We start from the raw sequence: 25,299 nt of genomic DNA on the forward strand, positions 1-25,299 counted from the left end.
TCTGCATGACGTTATGCTCTCTGTTCTACAGTGTTCCAGAACACCTGGTGCTGTATCCTAGTTTATGGAGTTCCAACCCAGACCTTGAAACTCACTCTAGTCATGTAACAAGAATCATGAAACAATGCCTTCCAGTTTCTAAGGGAAAATTATCCCCTATTTACAGTTCTATACCCAACCAAATTATCAATTAAGCGTGAAGGTAGAATAAAGACAGACCCTGGCAGGTACCCACTCCTGGTATCAAAACTGCTCACCAGCAGTCTTACCCGATAGTCATACTTTCCCAGGAGACATTCCCCTTTCTCAGGAATCTTCTGAAAACTATGCCCCACCAAATAGAGAAAGACATGGGTTCCTAGAACAGGGGCTCTCCAGGGTTAGTTGCAAAGGGTGGGTCCCAGAAGACCCCTGTGCAGCACATCTGGTGAGCAACTGGTCCAGACCGGAGGTGGACAGAGGCTCTAAGAGGGATTTCTTCAGTAAGAATTTTTTTTAGGATACCCAGTGTGCTTAAATGTATTGAGAGATACACAACTTTGAGACAAGTTTGGCTACAGATTAGTAGTAAAATGGAAAACCAAGCCCTCAAAAAAGGCATTTTTTTTTTTTTTTTTTTTTTTTTAAAGAGAGAGCACGTGTGAGTGGGACAGGGAGGGGCAGAGGGAGAGGAAGAGAGAGAATCTTAAGCAGATTCCATGCCCTGTGTGGCGCCCAATGCAGGGTTCCATCTCGCCACCCTGAGATCATGATCTCAACCAAAATCAAGAGTCAGTTGCTTAGGGGCGCCTAGGTGACTCAGTGGGGTGAGCCTCTGCCTTTGGCTCAGGTCATGATCTCAGGGTCCTGGGATCGAGCTCCGCATCAGGCTCTCTGCTCAGCGGGGAGCCTGCTTCCTCCTCTCTCTCTGCCTGCCTCTCTGCCTACTTGTGATCTCTGTCTGTCAATTAAATAAATAAAATCTTAAAAAAAAAAAAAAAAGAGTCAGTTGCTTAACTGACTGAGCCACCTAGGCACTCCAAAAGATAATTATTAAATTCAGGAAAATTCAATAAGGAAAGGAAAAGGAATCCTAGTGCACGACAGGAGGAGCTGTGATTAGCATTTACATAGTCATAATAACAGTGAATACTAATTTAACCAAAGCAAAAATGGAACAGTATATGGAAGATGGAGAAAGGGAAGTGTGTGGAGAGGGGAATGAGGTGAAAGAAAGCTCTTCCATGATGGAGATTCAAAAGACAATGCCTAGAACTGAAAACTAGTAAGGGACAACACAAGCACGTTATTGGCACATAGATAAATGCAAAAGAATCAATTAAAATACTTAAGGCTGTTGTCTTTGTGATATATAGGATGGGGGGGAGGCTATTGTTTTCAAGTAAGGTTTATAGAGCTATTTATCATTTAAGATATGTGGGTATAATTTTACTAAAAATTAGTAAAATTTTTTTTACTAAATTGACAATAATGGGAGTCCTTGAATTTATTACTGTAAAATCAACCAACATGTCAAATGTGTGCTTACATTAGAAACAAAACTGAAAAAGTGGGGTGAAAAAATCCTGACACTGTTTGATTAGGTCCTTGGGACATTACTAACTAGTATTTAAGAAATCATTTCACTTCCTAGATTCTCCTACTTCGAGATCAGGAGAGAGTGTGCTACGCAGATGAGATCTGAGTTCCTTTGAAATTTGAGTCTATTTAAATGCAGTTCATGAACACAGTGAATACATTTATGGACCAACTTTTGGGTCTCATTTTCAACTGGTACTTACTAATGGAGCTTATTTTACTTGGGAACAGGATATTCAAAAAAATCAGCCTAAATGATAAAAAGTTCTGCACAGTATTAAATAGATCCACTGGATTTTTAATGGTCAATAGTAATTGCACGAAAAATATAAATGACTCTAGGGGCACCAGGATGGCTCAGTGGGTGGAACATGCAATTCTTGATGTGAGGGTCATAAGTTCAGGCCCCATGCTAGGTGTGGAACGTACTTAAAAAAAAAAAAAAGGAAAAAAAAGGAATTAAAAAAAAATTTTTAATGACTTTAAGATACATGACAAATGTTGATACAAGAAAAGAGAGGCCTACTGGTCAGCCAATAAGAGAAAATTTGATCATGCTGAGCAGTGCACTCTATCCTTGCAAAAGGAACCACAGCATGTAAGCCAACTGAGGCCATGTAGCAGGTATGTCTTTTCTATGCTAGAGACAGTTTTAATAGACTCAATTCTCTGTTCCTGAGGGAAGTAAGTCGGGTTGGTTCTATGGGACACCAAGCTATGACCAAATGCCACCCACAAGTGAACTTTTGATTGATTGATGACTAGCCCAGCTAGGTGTAACTCTGTAGATATTCCACTACCTTTCAGAAACAGGTGGAGAAAGTTATTGCAGGTTGAGGGTGTTTAAAAAAATGGTCTGGCTGATTCATATGGATCAGTAATCTGAAAAATGAACAAACGAAACCAAGCAGAAGCTATAGGTTATAACAATTTCCCACCTAAATTAAAACTGGAGAAGATTGCAAACTGCTTTTGATTTATTTACCCTAGAGCTAAATCTTTAAAAGATTTGAAGATGATACAGTGGGATTTGTCATCTTTAAATTCTGGTAAAGAATTTAAAATTCTTTAAATTCTGGCTGTAAAAATGGCCTCGGGTGTCAAGGTTATACTAGATGAAATGGTCCTTCCATCTGTCCTTCCAAGGCACGTGTAGTAAAACCCACACTTCACTTACTTGATGGCTTCTGTCAGTGGCTTGCACAGGGGCGTGTGTGTGTGTGTGTGTGTGTGTGTGTGTGTGTGTGTGACTTTACTCTCTAAGGAACACTTGGTTGGCTTCTGGATGGGGAGTTGCTACTGACATCTAGTGGGGTAGACCAGGGCTGCAGCTAAATGTTCTACAATGCCCAGGACAAGTCCTCATAGCAAAGAATTATCTGGCTTAAAATGCCAACAGAATCAAGGTTTGGGAAACCCTCATCTATGCAAATTTTCTGGTGTTCAAAAAACGAAAGACAAAAATCTAGCAAAGCTAGTACAACCGTTCTAAAATATCAGTAAAGGGTTTTCTGGTACATTGTTCAGGTAGGATTTTGAATAACACACAGCTTTAAACTTGTGCTTAGAGGTAAAGTACATGGTTAGCTCTGGAAAATAAAGATTATGCATTCAGTCTGCTGCTGAACGAATTCCTTAAACTTCCCAAAATTCAATTTATGATCTTTGGCAGTGAAAACTTAATATCTTCTATTTTAAAAATTGTCCAAAGCAAATTACACTGTTTCCGTTGGAGGTGGAGAGCCTAGCCCAGTGTTTAGCATGTAGGTGCTCAGGAGATGAATAAATGGTAGCATACATCTACATGGTGGTCCGAGATAAGGGGCCTAAGTTCCAGAATCAGTAAGTTATCAAGGTGGCCTCAGCTGTAACTAAGAATCCCTTCTTAGGGTAGAGGAGGAGGCAGCCATCCATAATCCAAGTTAGGACACTCCTCTGCTATGTTAGCACAATGGCCACAGTGTCACTGGTAGACCGGTCTGCTCAACCACAGAGAAGTTAGAAAACACACATAGACTCTGGCCCAATAAACCTTCTCTGCTAGCCAGAACTGGGTCACCCAGGTTAGAGCAGCTAGTTTCCTTTTCCCAATAGGAAAAGTATCACAGGCTATGGAGAATGAAGAAATTTGGCAAAGGGTAATAAAGTAAATGAAACAGACTGGCTCTAAGTCTCTCTTAGAAGCAGGCATAATCATAGCTCTCTGGGAAATGGTCCTGAGAGGCTTGGCCTTTAAAACGATGCTGGTCTGGCAATAAGCATGAATGTTCTTTCAGGAACCCATGTTGTGCCCTTGAAATCAAATATAGCAAGGATGTGTAAGGAAAAAAAAAATTTCCATTCTTCCCTCCTAGATTCTTTGGCTGGCCTAAGAATTAAATTGACGTAAGACAAATGAACAGGAGAAAAACAAATTTAATTCCGTACAAACAGGAGGGCATAGAAATATGAGACTCAAAGAACTGACCAAGCAGGAAGCTTTTATACCTTTCAAAAAACAAAGAAACAATGATTTGTGAAGAACTGGCAAAGGGGTTTGGGTAGCAAACTGGCTTGGGGTAGCAAATTACTGAAGAAGTGACAAAGTGGTGTATACAGCCTTCTCAGTCCTGAACCCCCTCTCTTGGGAGATGAGGGTGCTTTAACCCTCCAGGTGCAGGGAGGGTCCCCTTCACACAGGGAATTTATTTCCTGCTTTCAGGGGGACAAAGGGGTGTCCTTCTTGTAATGGATATTTCTTAAATAATTTTAATTCAACGTAATCCATATGCCAACGTAATCCATATTTGGAGTGGCATATTTTGCTCCTCTTCAGACCCACCTTTGAAACTGCAAGGAGCTTCATAATCCAGAAGCTGAGTTGGTAGATTGTTTTACTATTTCATTGAATTAATCTCTAAGTCTTGAAAATAGTTCAGTTCAGTTAAACAGTTGTGTCTCTCGTTTTAGGAGGTGGTGATGTAACTGGGCTCCCCACATAAGGCCTACATGCGAGAAATTTTTAATAAGGCATTTCTATGGAAACAAAAGAAAAACACGGGTTAATGATTAGAACAAATTATAAACCAGCTTCTGAGCCCAGGGGCGGCCAGTCAAGAAAATTTCTAGACGTCAGGGTCAAAGCATCTTCTGCAGTTTGAATGTCTCTGGTAACATCACCACGTATTCAAGTAAACTTTCTGAGTGGCACACACAGCAGCAGGCATGAAGACTGTCTAAACATGAGTTACTGTGGCCATTTCTCTGAAGTTTATATCAAGTTGTTCACCTGCAGTTTGCCAGGCTTTGGGGAAAAGGGCAGTTTCTGTTCTTCACCATTCCAAGTCAAAAGTGGGAGGAAACTGGAAAGGCTAGTTTGGACAGCTATCGCCGGGTATCAGAGGAGACCAGAATTCAGGATCCAGTGGATCTTTCCATCTTACAAGTGGGAAACAAAACCTCAAACTAATTAACAGCACTAGAATCTGATATTTACATAGTGTATCACTGAAACATAATTTTTCTATCAAAGATAATCACAGTAAGACTAATTCGTTTGCAAATTAAATCTAATTTCAATACATTTGGCCAATTTACATAAGTATAGCAAGAATAACAATTGATGAGATAGACTCTTCTAAATCTGCTTTGGTGGAATTTTTCAAAAGGAATCTCAGAAGGAACTTTTTTTTTTTTCAGATGGAACTATTAAAAGCCTCTCAAGACTAGGAAGCCAAGTCCAGGACTTGCCATTAGACTTCACCTGCCACACCTATAAATCTGGGTGAATTCCTCTTTTCTCAAGGTCCCCAAATCATCTTGGGGTTCCTGAGCCTGCCAGGAAGTGCTTCTTCACTCACCAAATAAGCTGCTAGATGTAAGCAACGTACTAGACCTTTTTCTCCAAGGGGCTTTATTGTTTATCAGCTTTATAAAGTCAATCTGAGTTTCTTAAAGTTGTCTGGTCATATCTGAGTCTATGTGTATCTCTCATATATGACTTTCCAGTCAAAGCCTTAGTAACGTAACCAATGTTTCCACATATCCTCATTAAAAGAATAGATTCTGAGGTGCCTGGGTGGCTCAGTGGGTTAATAAGTCTCTGCCTTTGGCTCACGTCATGATCTCAGGGTCCTGGGATCAAGTCCTGCATCGGGCTCTCTGCTCAGCAGGGAGCCTGCTTCCTCCTCTCTCTCTCTCTCTCTCTCTCTGCCTGGGTCTCTGCCTACTTGTGATCTCTCTCTGTCAAATAAAGAAATCTTAAAAAAAAAAAATAGATTCTTAATGAACTTATGCAAATAACTGTATTTCCATAAAAATAAGAATACTAACAGTTTTTAAATGAGGGAGGCATGAGGTGGGGAGAAAAAGTAATTGTTTCAATTCTGCTTATAAAGGAATAATTAAACAAATTGGTATAAATCATAGCTAATTTAAGAGAAAAGAGAAGTTTTCCTGAAATCTGGAAAAACCAAATGCTAAAAACAAAACAAAACAAAACAAAACAACAACGATCAAACAAAAAAGTCATAAACAATTACGATCATCTTCCTCAGGTCATTCAGTCCCAAGTTCTTTCAGTCCCATGTAATTAATATTTACTCTGTTTGAATCCAGTTTTTCTTTTAGTTCTGGAAATTCTTACCCAGGTCAGCTGGATGCTCTGAAAGTTATCAGAAACCTGTATCCTACAGTACTTGTTAGAGTCCATTCATGAATTTCCTTGAAGATGAAGCACTTTTGCAGGAAAACTTTTATAAAACCATCCGAGTGAAACAGTAACTGTCTGTAAATGATAAAAGACTTAAAAATGGCCATAAAGATCTACTAGATTTCATTACAATGCAATTGATAAGAAAATCTGATTATATCTATGACATACAACATTTTAAGATAATAACTAGAATTACAGTGATAACATCATCCTGGACATCTGATTTCTAGGAATTTCATATAATATCTGGAACACTTAAAACAGATAACTGCACAAACACAACATAAAGAAAGCTTGATATTTCTTATTTGACAACACTTCCCATGTAATTTAGCATATCACATAAACCAATTCATTTAGCATCTCTCTTTTATAAAGAAAGAAAACAAATCTTTTGAGATATTCCAGGGATCCTCTGGAAAATTCCAATTTAATTTCCTCATCAAAAAATTTTATTTAGATAAATAAATTTTGAAAGGCTTGCTAAAAATATAAAAAAGTTGGGACACTTGACTAAACAGGACCACAGATAATTTGAAATAATACTTAATTACCTATTTAAGTGACAAAGATTTTAAAGGCAAATACAAAAGGTTACATTGTTTTAAGGAAAATTCAGCTCTTAATGTTAACACTCAGTTAAGTAATCAAAGATCTGATAAAAACAACATGAAGCACAGGAAATTACTTAAGTAAAACATAACATCTTTGCTTTCCAGGCAGACTGTTTAAAAGGTAAAGAAAACGACTCATAATATCTTATCAAGAGCAGACTAATAGTTCAAGAAAATTTTGTCCTTTTAGCAAATCAAAGAAAATTACATTAGCAAGCTATTAAAACAAAAAAGCAAGTTTATTATTTTTAAAAACCCTTATAACAATTCAATTTTTAGCCAACGTTGACTACAGAAGGTAAATTTTTCTTTCTTTTTCATAAATTTTTTCTTTTCTTCCTTTTTTCTTTTCTTCTTTCCTCTTTCCTCCCTCCCTTCCTCCCTGCTATCTCTTCCTTCCTTCCTTCTTTTTCTTTCCCCAAACTTCTATTTCCTTAGTTTGTCCTTTATTTTTCTCTTTTCCATTCTGTAATGACCATTCTGAAATAATCAGCTTTACTTTAGGGCCAAATTTACTTTCTTTTCCCTTAGCTAAAATATATCTCCATACCTCATACCTTTCCTTAACTAAAAACACATCCTGATTTCTTTGCAATACAGGGCTGTTCTTATTGTTTCTAGTAGTTTTAATTACATATATTAGAAGCTTCCTACAGTTGCATTCACAGGGTGGTTCTCAACCTCCAAGGTCATCAGAAGCACCTGGAGAGCTGTGAAAACATACATTGCTGGGCCCCACACCCAGTTTCTGATTCAAAAGATCTTAGTGGACTTAATTTGAATCTCTAACAAGTCCCCAGGTGATGCTAATGTTGCTGGTCTAGGGACCCCACTCTGAAACTGAGTCTCTATTACCTGGTTACATGCTTCTGTCTTCCACTAGACTGTGAGCTTCTTCTTACACATCTCATCTCCAGGGTCTAGCCAGTGTCCAGCAGTCATTCAGTCAATCAACAAATACTTATTGAATGCCTATTATGTGCCAGGCAACTATCATAGGCACTGGATTTATCACCTTAAAAAATTTATATATTTTAATATATATATAAAATTTATATACATATAACTTATATGTATATGCATATGTATATAAAACATGTATATAAATATGAATGTGTGCCTGTATATGTGTGTGTGTGTGTGTGTGTGTGTGTGTGTGTGTATGTACATTCCTGCCCTCATTAAGCTTTTCTCTGGTACTGCACAGGAATTTCTCAATAAATGTTGAAAACTGACCAGCTATAAAGAAGGAAATATGGCATTTTCATGTAAATTTTCATAGTGTATGGAAATATCAATTTTCCCAGTTCCCAATCCTAGTTTTCCCCATTTTATATTTTCCCATTTTGTGTTTCCCCCTTCTGATATCCCTTCAATGTCCAACACATAAATCATAAACCTGACAGTATTCCAGGCTTTTCGGTCTTAAGAAATATTTGCTGATTGGTTTATAAAACATTTGATGTGGATGCCATATTAATAAAAAACAATAAACCTAATGTGAATTTAAGCTTGTATAAATTATATATTGAAGCAACTGGGAGGATGTGAACAAATCTCAGTATTTTCATATTGACAAATATTTTAGAATACTTAACTACTCGTTTTCAAATGAGTCTTAGTTATCTCCAAGAATATTTTTCCTCCCCTCTCAATATTTATGGCAGTTCTCAACTGCCTGGTATGTGGACTTTGAACTCCCAGTGGACCTAAGCTGGCTGCTGTACAAACAGGGACATCAGGCAGCATTTGGATTGTCCTGTGTACCGTTCTGAGAAATGGGAAGGAGGTCTTGTGTGGCCATGTGGTGCGGTGGAAAGGTTGGGGACAAGAGCAGAGGCAAATCTCATGGTCTCTATACAGCCAAGGCAGGTGCTCCGTGGGGTGTCCCCCCACAGGACTGTGGGCCATGGGCTCTGCATTCCCTCCCTAACTCTAGGAAAATGCAAAACACGTATCTTCAGCTTTGGACTAATTTTTTGAAAGTTTCTCAGGAAGTAAAAATGAGAGGTCTCACAAATAGCAATTTGGAATATAAAGGAACTGATCATAGTGTTTACTGGAGATCTTCAGTATTCTTAAGGTTTATGAATATTTTTAAAAGATCTCCCATTGAAAGCCATGAGACATTCTGTTAACTGCATGAAGGGAAAAATGGGCAGCATTTATGAATGGAATTTGACAAAAAGTTGTTTCAATATTCTAGACTAAAATATTTCTTCACCGTTAACATCATAAACAAATCTGGTGTTGTTTGTGTTAGCAAATAGCAATACTGATTCAGAATTATAGTCTCTTTCTGCCGCTACCCCAAATCAGTGATCTAACACCGTAGTGCAACAATCACTGTTATTTCTACATATCAAAAGATTTTTTAAAAAATTAATAACATTGTTAGGAATATGCTTTTAAATGGGGTTCTGGTATGCCACCATCATATTTTATGATTTAATCCTAATTAAATTCTGAATATTAAAAAGATTTAGGTATAAATGTGAGATTTTGGTGAGCCACACACTGACTTAAAAATGGCCAGGTCATCATTTATTGCCCTGAAGCAGTTTACTATCACCTTCATAATCTGAAGGAATTAAATTTTTTAAAAGATGTATAATTCTCTGCTGAGATGTGACCTCCAGTGAACCAGTCCCTTTCAAAAAACTGGCTAATATAAACCTAAGACAAGGAGAAAGTAACCTCTACATCTGATTAAATTTGTCTTACTAAATCATCGCTACCTCATTTAATGTAATAAAAGAACACACCACCATATTCTGGAAAATACACCAATCTAAAATAAAAATATTCTCATTAACATCATCCATCCATATGGTAGTAATAAATTAGCTTCCTTACAATTTTTCTCAGTTATTCACAAAATCCACCCTTATTTTCTGAGTTAACAAGGCTGAATTTTAAAAGTGCAAATACAAAGTCTTGAGGCCTCACTCCAGTTTAGACAGGATTTCTTAGTGGTTTCCAAGACACAGCTTTTTGTTTTGGTGCTGTTCTTCACCCAGAGGTAAGGGTCTCAACACACCATCTGGTGATCAAGAATAACTTCGTATCAGGAAAACGTCACTTCAAACACATGGTATTAAAGTCATAGCAGTTGTAAGATCAAAACAATGCTTAAGTTCAAAAGGGACATTCAGGGGCACTTGGGTGGCTCAGTGGGTTAAGCCTCTGCCTTCGGCTCAGGTCATGATCTCAGCATCCTGAAGTGGAGCCCCACATCGGGCTCTCTGTTCAGCAGGGAGCCAGCTTTCCTCTCTCTCTGCCTGCCTCTCTGCCTACTTGTGATTTCTCTCTCCGTCAAAAAAAAATAAATAAAATCTTTTTAAAAAGGGACATTCATTTTATTTTACCTTCAAATTCTCAACTGTTGAAGAACAGATTCTATCTAGATAACCTACTCAGGCAGTATGGTGTCTGTGCTGTTAAGAAGTGGATCACTCAACTCTGAACTCTATCCTTTAAAAGGGCAAATTAATGATATATGAGTTCTACCGCAATAAAGCTGTTACAAAAAGTGAAAAAGAGATAGGACGATATTTTTGTTGATATAAAACATTTGTTCAAAAATATATACAAAACATGACCTTGCAGTTCAGTGAACAGTCACAAAGCAAATCTACATTTGACCATCATCCAGGTCAATAATGAAAATATCGCCAGCAAAGCAGAAGCCTTCCTCTTGCCCCCTCCCTACCACAACTTCTCCTTCCAATCTCAGGACTGCTAAGGGCAGCAGCATGTCTTCCTTTCCTTAGTGATGCAGGAACAACAAACCCTGGATACGCATCCTTTATTGATTGTAGGTGGCAGGGATCTCCTAGTATATGGTTGCCTTTGTACTCTTTCAATGTTATCTTTTGTTGACCAGATGTTCTTTTTTTTTTTTTTTTAAAGATTTTATTTATTTATTTGACAGAGAGAAATCACAAGTAGGCAGAGAGGCAGGCAGAGAGAGAGAGAGAGGAGGAAGCAGGCTCCCTGCTGAGCAGAGAGCCCGATGCGGGACTCGATCCCAGGACCCTGAGATCATGACCTGAGCCGAAGGCAGCGGCTTAACCACTGAGCCACCCAGGCGCCCCGCAGATGTTCTTAATTTTATAACCCCCCTCAAACATTGTTACTGAAAATATATTCTTTAATCAGATCATCTATATTTTTCTTTCTATTTTTTCAATCTTTTTCCCTGATTAATTTTTTCAAAAGATGGAGTGGGTAGGTATTTATTTTATTCCAGATTGCAAAAAAAATATCTACTACTTGAATAAATAAAGCTAAATTCAGAACAGAAATAGTCAAGGTATTTACACAGAAACTACAGAATAGAAATTATTTTCATAAAGACCTCTTCATTTCCTGATTTTTCAGAGTAATAAAATCCTTGTTATTATCAATAACTTTTTAGTTATTATAGTAAACTTCCATTTTACCTAGAATCCAAACAGCTGATAACTCAGCTTATGTTTAAATCTAATACTGTGGGGGCACCTGGGTGGCACGGTTGACTCACAGGTTTCTGATCAGGTCGTGATCTCAGGGTCATGAGACTGAGTCCCATGCAGGGCTCTGCACTCAGAACGGAGTCTGCTTGAGACTCTCTCTCCCTCTCTCTCTGCCCTTCTCTTCCCTTCCTCCCCTCACTGTGCCCTTCCCCCAAACACCCCCCCACTCTCTCTCAATAAATAAATAAGTCTCTAAAGATAATACCGCGTAGCCATAACTAATGATCAAAGTTATATACTAAGGAATTGCAAGATCTCCCCAAGATGGCATTACATTAAAAATACCTGTTAATATGCAAATAATAAAACTGTGAAGACTAGTAAGCATTTATGATCACTGTGATGACTTTAGTTAGATTATTCAAATAACCAGAGGAATTCCATTCTCTGGCCAATCTCTACAAATGTGCCTTTACTCAAGCAAAAATGTATACACCCTCTAATTGGGCTCTACAGCCATCTGTATTAATTATACACATTTTCCTTTTTTACTGTCCGCCAAGCTTTAGTTTGGTATAGAAGAGCATGGTTTTAGTGTTTCCTATACCTTTAATTTATATATTCAACGTGTACATGATTATTTGTATTAAGCTGCAGATTCTACAGGACCAATTATACACCAGCACTCCCTGGTGAACCTGGCATATAGTGGATACACAAATGTTTGTGAACAAATTGAAGGGAAAAAATCTAGCCAGCCAAAAGTGCATGCTCTGTCTACAACCACAACAATTTCCAACACTCCATCATTAGAACTCGCTTTGTAACCTTTCTTCTCAACAACAAAGTTAAGCTTAATGAGAACTTTAAATACTTACTCTCCTTGCTTTCAGGCTCATTCTGTTCACCAACACATGTTCCTGATGGATTCAGCTGCCACTGTAAAAGGGCACAAACTTTTTACATGTATGTTTAACAAGGATTTAATAAATAGCATTTCAGCACTCTGTTGTCAGAATATCAAAACTTTTTTTTTTTTATGTCATAAAAAAGAGTTGGCATGTTCATACCAACCAAGCCCTAATAATGGCCCTGAATGATACAACTTCTGCGATCAGAATCAATACTTTTAGAGAAGGAAGAAACTTTAAAATCCTTTACCTTCAATTTAGAGGTAAGGAAGTGGAAGACCAGTGAAGTATAGCTAGCTACACACCCAGGGCTGCACACTGAGGGCAGCAATAGAGTTAAAACCTGAGTCGGCCTGCTCAACACTATAGAATTTCCGCCATCTCACATTCTGTCTCCAGGTTCTACAGCATCTTACGATAGCTACAGAAGGCCTAGATATTAAGAATGAAAATATGATCACTATTATCTTGTATTTTAATATAGTCATATCACACTACAGATCATATCTCCTCTGATTTCAGTTTTCCATCTTAGCCATTCAGAAGGAAAGAGAGAAGCCTGGAGCAGGGAAGAGAAAAACTGAGTGTGATCAGCACCTCATGGCACAGCCCTTCCTTTCTCACTTGGCTAGAAGTCCCCATTGTCAGAATCACTAATGATTTGACCAAAAAGGCCTCATTAGGCACTATCTCTAGAGAAGTACAATTCAGTATACAGTGCCCGGGTCCTCTTCCATAAGCACCAGGGAGTTCAACAGATCAACTAGCGAATATCATGATGCTCGATGGTGGGGTAGGGAATAAGATACCAGATGAATCTTTTGCCATGTGCAAAAAAGTCTTTGGAAAGGAAGGACATCTAGAACTGGCTGGTTCCCTGGAGAAATGGGAGCACCAGGAGAAAAGAGGATTTATAAGGGGTGGGAAATTATATGTGAACTTAAAAAAAAAAAAAAGTATGTTTCAAATCATGTCAAACCATTAAAATCCATTAATTTGGGCAAAGTAAAAACTAATAACCATGAATATATATTTAAGGATAATCATAAAAAGAGTAATTCTAACTGTAAGAAACTTAGAAGCCATTTAGGTGCCTCACAACAGGGGAATGTTTAAACAAGTTATATCTACAAGTTGGAATATATTGAATCATTAAACATTATCTTTGAAGAATTATCAAGATGGGGAAAATAAAACAACATGTTAACAGTAGTTATCTGTTGTTAGAGTTGTCATTATATGTTATAAGTTGTCAGAGAATATCTGTTCTTTTTTTATGTTCCTAGTCCTCTACAATGAGCATATATCACTTTCATAATAAAAAAAAATGACCTAATAAAGCAAAAGCCACATGTATTAAATAGAAAAAAAAAAAAGATTCTAAATAAATGGACATGGGCCTACACTGGTAAAATCTATTCTTGAAAATACTGTTTCTCAGCCCTAACCTAGCCTGCAACAATTCCACAGAACATACCAATTAACTCAAGGTATATGGCAACACACCAAAGAGAAAGACAAAACTTTTTCAAACAAAATTAATTTCAATTTGCTTTAATTTAAAAAAAATATCATTTTTTGGATACTCCTATACTACTCTTGACAATCTAAAAATAAGTATCATCCTTAGTGATACTCAAATTTAGAATGAATTATATCATGTTCTTCACTGGTATTTACAAAAGAAGGCATTTAGTGAAGCAGGTAGCTAAAACAATTGACATCATATTGCAACCAGGCCAGAGGAGGGAAAGGATGAGAAGATGGGGAGAGCTAACTGTTACTGGAAGGAGCACAGAGAAGAACCATGCACAGCTGAGCGGGGTACCCCTAGTGGATCTTGGCCCATCTCTGCCCAGGGGACTCAATGCCTTTGTTCCTGTCATTGTATCTCCCCTTCTTCTGATCTCTTCATGCTCTTCACAGTGGCAAAGCTATTCAAATCCACGAGTAAGCAACATATTTCAGAATTCACTTAATCTGTAAATCACACTCCTGAAGAGCTAGGTCATTTAATCTTTGTGGAGAGAATGTGTAAAACCTATTTCTTCCCACTCTTCAGGAGGAATGAAGACATAGAAAACAAAAACAGAACTGGAGATTTCCCTTTGACTAGCTGGATGTAAGTTTTTGTTCACTTTTACAAAAGAGGCACCTCTCTCATCTCTCTTTTCTTTCAGGGCCCTCCTTAGGCTCAGGTCCTGGGATCGAGCCCCACATCGGGCTCTCTGCTTGGCAGGGAGCCTGCTTCCCCCTCTCTCTCTGCCTGCCTTTCTGCCTACTTGTGATCTCTGTCTGTCAAATAAACAGATAACAATCTTTTAAAAAATCATTATAAATTGGGCGCCTGGGTGGCTCAGTGGGTTAAGCCGCTGCCTTCGGCTCAGGTCATGATCTCAGGGTCCTGGGATCGAGTCCCGCATCGGACTCTCTGCTCAGCAGGGAGCCTGTTTCCTCCTCTCTCTCTCTCTGCCTGCCTCTCTGCCTACTTGTGATCTCTGTCTGTCAAATAAATAAATAAAATCTTAACAAAAAATCATTATAAATTTAAATAAAACTGGAAATAAAAAAACAAAAATAAATGACAAAAATAAAAAGGGTAAATATTTATAATACTGCACACACAGAGAAACTAGACAATGTTTTATAGTTTTAAACTTTTAAATATAAATTATAAATATAAATATATAAGTGTATAAGTGTATGTATTCATATATAGAGAGACAGTTTAAAAAGTATCTTTTTGGTGCCTTATATGTTCCAGGGACTGTGGATTCAAGACAGGAATGTAAACTGGAATTTTTTTTTAAAGATCTACTTATGTATTTGAGAGAGAGAGACAGAGAGAGAGAGAATGTTGGGGCAGGGAGAGGGGCAGAAGGAAAGAATCTCAAGCAGATTCCCCACTGAGGGTGGAGCCCAATGTGGGGCTCAAACTCATGACCCTGAGATCATGACCTGAACTGAAATCAAGAGTCAGTTGCCTAACCAACTAAGCCATCCAGGTGCCCCGGTAAACTCAAAATTTATAAACAATTATATGCTTTTTATACCCACTGCAAATTCTTGCATTTAAGTGTTACATTAAATGTCAGAATTATTATTAAAAGCAGCATATGATTCTGAGCAGGATCCTTTTGCTCTATAGAACACTGGCACGGCTGATAAACTTCTATTGGCACCTGTGGATGAAATGGCAGTAATGTATCAATGACAATTTCCTGAGTTTTGTGGCTGTATTATGGTTTTGTAGGAAAATCTACTGGTATTTGACAATGATCTGGTTATCATGTCAACAAGCTACTCTCAAAGGTTTCTGGGGGGAAAAAAGTTCTTTGTAACATTCTGTAACTTTTCTGTATGTTTGAGATTGTTTCTGAAAAGAAGTTTTAAAAGAAACCTACATAGTGGAACAGTTAAAAGTTCTAAGTTTTCCATGAACTACTTCAGTACCTTTTTTTTTTTTTTGCAATATTAAGTCCCTTCTTTTTCTGATCTTTCCCATGAGAAACATGTATCATGAGTGCATGCGTGTGTGTGTGTGTGTGTAAGTCCCTCTCTTGGGTAATCCGAAACTATTTTCACCTCTATTTACCACCCACACCAGAAGGGCAAGGGAAGAGGTGGGTCAGAGATTTTCTTTTGTTAGCCACCAGATGGCACCAAAGGGACTATTAATTTAAAATCTGTAAGATCAAGACTGCAATTCTCTAGAAACCTATTAATTCATAAGACAGAAAGTTTAAGCTGAACATTTGTAATAAGGTGAGTGCTTGCACATAAAAAATAAACTCAGTAATAATATTTTGTTGGAACTCTTTAAAAGTGTGGGAATCACTAATTTAAAATAATCAGCAGGGTACCTGACAATATAATAGAAAGCATACTTGAAAAAAAAAATGTGTTATCTACTTACTGTAAATTTGCTAACACCCTCAAGTTCCCCAAATCTCATGTAAGAGATGTCTGCCTTCTTTTTTCCAACATCTACATCTCCGGCATAGATCTGGTTTATGCCTGCTCCTTTAATTAAAGGCACACACTCATCACATGGGCACTTTGTGACAAAAATCATACTTCTTTCTTCCGGTTTTATTTCTTGACACCTACGAAAGATGTATAAATATTAAAAAGTTGGCTTCCACAAGGAGAGTTATATTTAGAGAAATCCTTAAATACTAAAATTGAGCTGATTTTAGAACAGATTTATGTTATAAACAATAGTAAACTTTATTCTAGCCAAATTAGAGAATTACAAACATATAAACTCATGAAATGTTAATATACAACCTGAACATGACAGTAATGATCATTACAATTCATTTATTTATTCTAAGCAATCAGTAAGATGTTCGGTATTAGATTACAAATAAAAATGGGCAGACACTGGAAGAGAGCGGGGGAGAAGGAGAACAAGAACAGTGCCATCTACATTAAGAACTCTGTAATGCCACAGTTAGGGGCTGGAACTAACATCCTCCTTACAAGTTCACCATGGGAGATTAGACATTAGCTCATCATGGGTGCCAAAAGATCTGACCCTTACCTAGTACCTACTGGATATTTAATAAATGCTTGTTAAATTGCTAAATGAATACATAAAATCTGCTTTGAGTTACAATTACTTTACCTCTTCCCTGAGACAGGATGCTTTACTTTAACAAACATTTGGCTTTGACAGATTCATGCCTCCATACAAATGAAGCAAGTCAATCTGTAACGATGAGCCCAAGGACAAGACCAGAGAATTAATTGTTTGCTGGGGTAGTTTAGCACTAAGGAATGCTCTCATCTGCATTTGCTTGTTCTGTGGTTTCCACTGCTCTCAGTCAGCTGTCTTATACCACTGCCAGCCTTCCAGATCCATCTCCCTAGTTCAGACCCATTCTGTTTGTCTAGATCAGGGTAACAGAATTTTATGCATCTTGTCTACTTAATATACCTACAAGATGGTCTTGAAGCATCTGGTGCTGTCTGAAGCAAGAATAGCTTCCCTTCAAGTAAGCATGTCCAAATGCCACAGTGGTGACTACCAGACTTTCAAAATTCAGCTCAAATGTCAGTTCCTCCTTGCAGCTTTCCCTTCATACTCCCCTCAATCTGCCACAGTCCCTGAATTTCCAGAGGACTTTGTGTTGGCCTTTCCCAGAAAACCCATCATCTTAGCTTGAACGAAGTCTTACACTGAGGAGCACTATGACCTCCTCAAGGACAAAAGCCATCCCTTACTCAGTTTTGAATCCCTTAAGATCACTCTCTTAATGGTAAATGTGGAGAAATGTTTGTGGAAATGATCTAGATTAGCATCTGAAGGGAGATAATGCAAGTTATCATCTCCAACAAAAACCATGTTAAAGCAATTTGGTTCAGAATAAAATCTATATATTCATAGATACATGTGCTCTAGATTTAGGAAATAAAGGATATCTTAAAATTTGGAAATAGGGAAGACCCTAATGACAAACTTCAAGCAGTTGGATATTGGAGACAAGGAAGACAAGAAAAAAATAGGCTCATTCAACAAATTTAAAGGCCTGGAGGATCTCTGACAATGGCGTCAGGTCAGGCAGCAAACAGCAGATATAACCAAAATTATACTTCTGAAAAGAATATTTCTTAGAATTAAAATTAATTAATTAATTAATCTAAAGGAAAACCAATTTCAACTAACCCTTGCCATGTTTTGGTTTTTTTTAAGCCCTTCCTATGCTTTCAAAAAAAGACATGCAAACGAATTTCATACCTAAATGTCAAGGCATTCTGCTCCGCATGTACAATGTATCTGAATTTCCTTATTTCTCTGTCTTTCTGTTTGTCATCCATGTGTGGGAAGTCAGCATACTCGGATCCAACAGGAAAAGCATTATAACCGCATCCTATGAAGTACATCGCGCCTGTTCCATCACAACTTCTCTGTGGTAGTGAGCAAACCAACAAAGGTGAGTTGTCAACATTCAAAAAAAAAAAAAAAAAAAGGCAACTGAAACTGTATTTTAAAGCTTGGTATCACACTTTATATAACTAATTCCATTTTCTATGACAAAAAAAATCAATCTTACATTCTTCTACTGCAGTATTGTCTTGTCAAAGCTAAATTTCAAGAAGACTGATCATTTCTGATATAAAATCTCAAGGTAGTCCTTGAGATTAAACACTGGCTTGAGATTAAACAGTCCTTGAATTAAACACTAGTTTAATCAAAAACTTGTTTAATTCAAATTATTTCATTTGATTCCGACATCTCTCCCCAAATAGGTTACAAGATCCTGGAGAATGGAAACCATGTTTTATGCCTCTTTTCTGTGCCTTGAAGTAAACCTTTTAGAGTGTTCCATATATAACAGGTCCTCAATAAATAATTGTTAATTTCATATATACTGTTCTGCCAGTTAACAAAGTCAGAAATTCTAAAAATATTTTGAACAATTTCTATTATTGAACTAAAAATGTGCTATTGTGATACAGCTGAAAAACAAAAAATGTGCTTTCCTTTTTAAAAACTTTTTAAAAGATTTTGCTTATTTGAGAGAGAGAAAGAGAGAGCACATGCAGGGGGAGGGACAGTGGGAGAGGAAGGAGCGGACTGCCTGTTGAGCAAGGAGCCAGATGCTGGGCTTGATCCCCATGACCTGAGCTGACAGCCAACTGACTGAGCCATCCAGATGCCCCCTGCAAATGTACTTTCCTTTAATATTCATATTTATTGAGCCTCTATTGTATGTTTATATATATATATATATATATATATATATATAATAGGCATATTATATATATATATTTATAATTGATTTTTTAATTTAAATAGCTCTTTTTTATCTCTCATAGTCAATGGCCTATTATATATAATATGAATGGTATATCAGTTACTAGAGTAAATGCTGTACAAATCATAAGTGTTGGGCGCCTGGGTGGCTCAGTGGGTTAAGCCGCTGCCTTCGGCTCAGGTCATGATCTCAGGGTCCTGGGATCGAGTCCCGCATCGGGCTCTCTGCTCAGCGGGGAGCCTGCTTCCCTCTCTCTCTCTGCCTGCCTCTCCGACTACTTGTGATTTCTCTCTGTCAAATAAATAAATAAAATCTTACAAAGATAAAAAAAAAAATCATAAGTGTTTATAATAATTTGGAATATGCTGTAAACCTTGGTAAATTTCAATATATTCTAACTATTCATGTGATAGTTTCAACAAACTCATTACTATGACCTCTTCTTTTAAAAAAAAGATTTTATTTATTTATTTGACAGAGAGAGAGATCAAAGTAGGCATAGAGGCAGGCAGAGAGAGAGGGGGAAGCAGTTTCCCTACTGAGCAGAGAGCCTGATGCGGGGCTCGATTCTAGGACCCTAAGATCATGACCTGAGCCAAAGGCAGAGGCTTAACTCACTGAGCTACCCAGGGACCCCAGTATGACCTCTTTATAAAAGTCTTAGTTATCATGCGCCAACAAAAGCTTACAAATAAAATGTTATCTCTCTAGTAATAATAATAAATTATTCTTGAGCATTTACTACATGTCAAACATCATGCTGAGTTTTATATGTATTATTTAATTTAATCAATCATCACAACAACCTTGACAGTAATACTATTAGTTTTTCCATTTTTTGGATAAGGAAAATGAGGCCCAGAGAGATGAAACTTATCTAGGGTCACAATGCTTAGCAACACAGCCAGAATTCAAGCCTGAGTTGCTAGACTCCATACTCATGTCTTTCCACTTTACCATGCTGCCTATTATAGATAGCTTGACTGGAAACTTAAATTCTTACAAGCACTTGAGAACCAGATGTTAAGCCAAAGCCTGCTGGGCTTTCATATAAACAAATGAGAGTTCCAACCATAGGCCAAGCACTGTGTTAGGTGCCAGGAATACAGCTATAAACAAGACACAGAATCCTTGCCCTCATGAACCTTATAATCTGGAGATAAGAAATTGTGCACATAATTTCAACTGTGATGAGTGTAACAAAGTTGCACAGAATGCTACGGGAGTTTTTGGTGGAGGAATCTATTCCAGTAGGTACTCATAGCTGGGGTAGAGATAAGTAGAGTCAAAAGATCTTTTGAGGGTGGAATTCATAGCACTTGTTAGTTGATTATACGTGTGTAGTAACAGGGAACAGGATGGTGACCACTGATGAAGAAATAGGTTAGCAGGGAAGATACTAGATTGTTGGTTAGTTGAACTTGAGGGGCTTTTGATATATCCAGGGAAACAGTCAAATTATTTGCTGTTAAGTCTAGGAGGCAAGGCCTGAGCTTCCTACTCCTCTTTCAGTCAGACTTGTGGTTACTAAGTGTCTCCTGACTCCCTGCCCTTCCAAGTCCTCATCAGCTCCTCTTTATTAGCTCCTTATTTGCTGTGTAGCCCCACTTCATTCCCCCTTTTAGTATAAATCTGATCAAATCATTTTCCCATCTCAAATATTCTTAGATTGTACTGTCCAACAGAGTAGCCACTAGCCACATATGGTTACTCTGAATTGAGACGTACTGTAAGTATAAACTATATATAGGATTATGGAGAGTTACTACTCCCCCCAAATGCAGAATATTTTATTAATAACTTTTATATTGATTACATGTTGAAAGAGTATTTCTGGATATTTGATTAAATAAAATATATTCTTAAAATTAAATACATGTTTCTTTTATTTTTTTATTATTTTTTAAAGATTTTATTTATTTATTTGCCAGAGAGAGAGAGAGAACAAGCAGGGGGAGGGGCAGGTTGAGGGAGAAGCAGGCTCCCTGCTGAGCAAGGAGCCCAATGCAGACTTGATCCCAGGATCCTGGGGTCATGACCTAAGCTGCAGACAGATGATTAACTGATTGAGCCACCCAGGCGTCCCATGTTTTTATTTTTTTTTTAATGCAGCTCCTAGAAAATTTAAAATTATGTGTGTGACTTGCCTTTTATTTCTATTGGTTAGCACTAGAGTATCCCACTGTTGAAAAGATAAAGTCCAAACTCTTTACATGGCATACAGATTTCTTCATGGTCCAGTCTAATGTTCTGCTACTCTACTATAGAGTACAGTGCATATTATAAGCCAAATCACTTGAATTTTCCCACATTCTCTCTCATACCCTCTCCCTCTGCATGTTATCCTCCCAGTCATACTAATTTACTGTCTCATGTCTTCCTACGCATTCTTCAAGACTAATAAATAGCACCCTACCTCCTCCAAGAATATTTTACTCATTTCTCCAAGCAGCAGAGAGATTGCTCCTCCATGCCCTCCCAGTGCCGTGTTATAATTACAGTTATATACCAGTCTTTTTTTGTTCTCCTGTCTCCATTAATAAACTATTTAAGGCCAGGAAAGGCAGAAAATGTGGTCTTTAGCTCCTGTTTACTGTGGCACAGTGCCTACCCTGTAGGGGTGTTTAATAAATGTTTGCTAAATGAACGAGTCTATCTAGACACTTGTTGAGGGAATGATCAGCTGCTTTTTTTTTTTTTTTAAGATTTTATTTATTTATTTGACAGATCACAAGTAGGCAGAGAGAGGCAGGCAGAGAGAGAGAGGAGGAAGCAGGCTCCCCACTGAGCAGAGAGTCCCATGCAGGGCTCAATCCCAGGACCCTGAGATCATGACCCGAGCCGAAGGCAGAGGCTTTAACCCAATGAGCCACTCAGGCACCCTGGGAATGATCAACTGTTTATACAATTTAGTAAAAGCACCCATACAAAATATTAACCCCAATGGGTCAATAAAATGTAATGCACTTAAGATCGAACTATGTTTAAACAAAATCAAGGTTAAATGTCTAAAGAATGATTTCTAGGGGTGCCTGGCTGCCTCAGTCAGAAGAGCACACAACACACAACTCTTAATCTTTGGGTCATGAGTTTGAGCCCCACATTGGATGCAGAGATTTCTTAAATAAATAAAAACTTAAAGAAATTATTTTCATACTTACAGATTTTCCTTCTGCCCAGATGACTGCTCCAACTCCAGTTTTATGATCCTCTGAAAGATAAATGACATTTAACTCAGTAAAGATCAATTTGTTAATTTCAGAAACACATTTCCAAAAATAATATATATTGTTGAAACATAATTCATAATGTAGCAACAATCCTTGACATCTTCACTAATTATAGAAATACATTTTTATTATTAAATTTATTTAGTAAAAATTTACCACTAAAATAAATACTTTTAAGAACGGAATATGGAACTAGGCACTAAATAACCAGGCAGGGTCACTGCCAACCCAGTCACACATGATCTATATGCAGAGCTCATTAAAACGGCAGTGCCCACAGTCCAATTACTTCAAAGCTGCCAGAACAGAGTGTAATTTTATAGATTCTCCACTAAGCCAGTTTCTAAAAGACTATTTCTAACAGATGATGAAATTGATTTAAAAAGAAATTTCTGAAGTAATGGATTTAATGTAACAATAATTCACAACACTCAAATCTGTCTTCTACCATTTTTTAAACACTCTAACCATGGAAAATACATTTTGCAGAAATGTCCTTGCTAAGAAGGAGTTCAAACTTTTAATACAAACAAAAACAAACTTTTATTTGTTTTGTATTTGTGTATAAAACCCTTTCTTGACCTTCAGAGTTTACCTGAAGGGGAAAAGAATGGCAACTTAGTGAATAATGCTCATTTTGAATCAAGTGCCAGAAGTTTTAAACACGAGATTATAATTTCCTTGTAGAACCCAAACTTCTGCAACAAATAAAGCTGTATTTTTTAAAACCATTAATCTGAAACAGAAAGCTTTAAAAAACCAAAATAGAAATTCTGCATATCAAGGATTGACTTTTTCTACTAGTACTAGGGTAAGTTTCAAATTTCTAAGACAACTATACACTAATAACAAAAACATAGTATTTATCAAAATCTTAACAAGGGACTGATGTAGCTAAGTAGGTACACTTACACAGAGATGGTACCAATCATCTGAACTTACTCATATTGGTATGGAGTAAATGAAACTATGGTTTTACCCTATAATTTCCTAAAAGTTAATCCCCCCCGATGATAACTTTATCCTACCCAGGCATTAAAAATGAGTTTGCTGGGCGCCTGGGTGGCTCAGTGGGTTAAGCCGCTGCCTTCGGCTCAGGTCATGATCTCAGGGTCCTGGGATCGGGTCCCGCATCGGGCTCTCTGCTCAGCAGGGAGCCTGCTTCCTCCTCTCTCTCTCTGCCTGCCTCTCTGCCTACTTGTAATCTCTCTCTGTCAAATAAATAAATAAAATCTTAAAAAAAAAATGAGTTTGCTTCATAAATAAGTTTTAGAAGTTATGATAACATAATGAAATCCCCCATCTTCAGTTCAAGTAAGCTCGGGTTTTCAAAATTATATCACAAAGCATCTGTGCAATTTATCTGAAGCACTTTTTATGTACCATCTCATTTTTACCCTACAGGTAAAGCAGCTATTTCCTTTTCTAGATGAGAAAACAGGCCGAGAAATCAAGTGACTAAAATGTAGCCCTCCAGATGAAACCTACCCCTCCCTCTGATGTTAAGAATTTCTTAACAAAGGTTTCTCTCTATTGATTGCCCAAGTAGACAGTGGTGAGGGTTCCTGTATTTGTGAAATGTACAGCCCAACGTGGGAGGGAGACAGGAAGGGGCAAACACAGAAGCACCTGTTTGCCATGCTGTGCTAGGTAGGAAATGAGGAGTGGAGGGTATTGGGAAGGCTTGTTCTAGAGTGGAGATTCATGAAAGAGATTGTGGTGTAAACAAAATTTTGTTCCTTCCAAGACCTTAAGAATATAACATGAGGGGGGAAAGAATACAATTATAGCTTTACGCTCATTACTAAGGCAAGTGGCAGAAGCTAAAAACATAAGATTATATTTGCCTGAAACACCAAAATCTTTTAAGCAAAATTATCCTTAATATATGTATAAACCTGAAATAAAAAAATGAGAGACTGAAATAGAAATTCTTCATGCTAAGGGCCTATTTTTCCTATCATTGGCACAAGTGTTTTTCATGTTATGTTTTTCCAGTTTCAGGAGCCACTTTTTCTGTTTCAGTCGGGGGACAGACTAAACATTGTCAGGAGGGGGAAAATGTGATTTTCCATCAGTATGCAGCTCTACTGTCTAGCTAAATCTAGTTACACTGACAGAACATCCTTTACTGTGCCTTTTAAGATCAGAATAAATTTCATCCATGCTAGATGGAGATTTCCCACGGCTCCAAGGCTGGATGACAGATGAGATCATTTCTCAAGAATCTTTTTGTATCTGTAATTTTTACAGAAATTGCTCCCCATGATCTGATCATTCACAAGGTTTTCTCTGTACATCCTTTGAAGGAAAGGTCAACTTATAATCACTGAGCCCAATTCCTGAGACTCTGATCACTGAAAGTCAGAGAATTCTTTATCCCATGGCTCTGGAACACGGGTGTGGCTATTTTGCCCCTGATTCTGGGGTCACATCAGAGTATGTCCGTGTGCGGTCCATAGCCCACTTCATCAGAATCACTGGAGGCTTGTTAAAAGGGAGGCCTCCCAGCTCCCATGGAAATCTGAAGCAACCTCTCCAAAGGAGTCAGGCGGGGCTCAGGAACCCATACTTTCCATGAGCATCCCCTCTGATTCACAGGCATACTGCAAGCTGAGAATCACCAAGTTATGATTTGAAACAGTTCACTTTTGTGGCTACTCCAACTTATATTCATCACCAAAGTTGTGGTTTAGGAGGAAAGCATAATCCTCAGCTTTGGAAAGCACTTAGTCTAAGGGAAAAGAGGACTCAAAAAAGATAAAAAATCACACTTGAACCAGATGGGTAAGAGGCAATGCCCTCCTCTCTTTTATCCCCCTCTAGAGTCTAAATGAACACTGTCACTTTTTTGCTAATTCAAAATGTCCTTTAACAAGATCTCTGGGGATCCTATTTATTCAGCATCCAAAAAGCAAATAGGCATCTACTTCTTAGTTACTTTTAGAATTCTGTTGTTAGAGGTTTTGGGATTCATTTTACTCATGCATATTTTTGAATGAAATGGATTAAAGAAATGGTGTCTTCACTTTGTGAAATAAAGTCAAAACAA

The 25,299-nt window shown here is 37.6% G+C and overlaps 1 protein-coding gene across 3 annotated transcripts in view; it reads right to left on the minus strand.

Annotated features, from left to right (window-relative positions):
* Positions 1 to 3,973: 3,973 nt before the first annotated feature.
* The window catches only part of CDADC1 (cytidine and dCMP deaminase domain containing 1), a 47,148-nt gene continuing 25,822 nt past the window's right edge, over positions 3,974 to 25,299 (minus strand). The window contains exons 6-11 of one of the 3 annotated variants that reach the window (XR_009400074.1): positions 22,179 to 22,228; positions 17,997 to 18,166; positions 16,170 to 16,359; positions 12,221 to 12,281; positions 9,742 to 9,928; positions 3,974 to 6,343 (exon numbers count right to left, since the gene is read on the minus strand). Coding sequence is in view for 2 of the 3 variants with exons in the window: in XM_059378148.1 (XP_059234131.1) it covers positions 9,855 to 9,928; positions 12,221 to 12,281; positions 16,170 to 16,359; positions 17,997 to 18,166; positions 22,179 to 22,228 (545 nt within the window). In the remaining variant the exon portion in view is untranslated. Of the gene's footprint in view, positions 6,344 to 7,959; positions 9,929 to 12,220; positions 12,282 to 16,169; positions 16,360 to 17,996; positions 18,167 to 22,178; positions 22,229 to 25,299 lie in introns of those variants that run through there. The other 2 variants (XM_059378148.1, XM_059378147.1) reach the window with 2 other exon arrangements.

The sequence above is a fragment of the Mustela nigripes genome, chromosome 15, assembly GCF_022355385.1.
Source record: "Mustela nigripes isolate SB6536 chromosome 15, MUSNIG.SB6536, whole genome shotgun sequence".
NCBI classification, from domain to species: Eukaryota; Metazoa; Chordata; class Mammalia; order Carnivora; family Mustelidae; genus Mustela; species Mustela nigripes.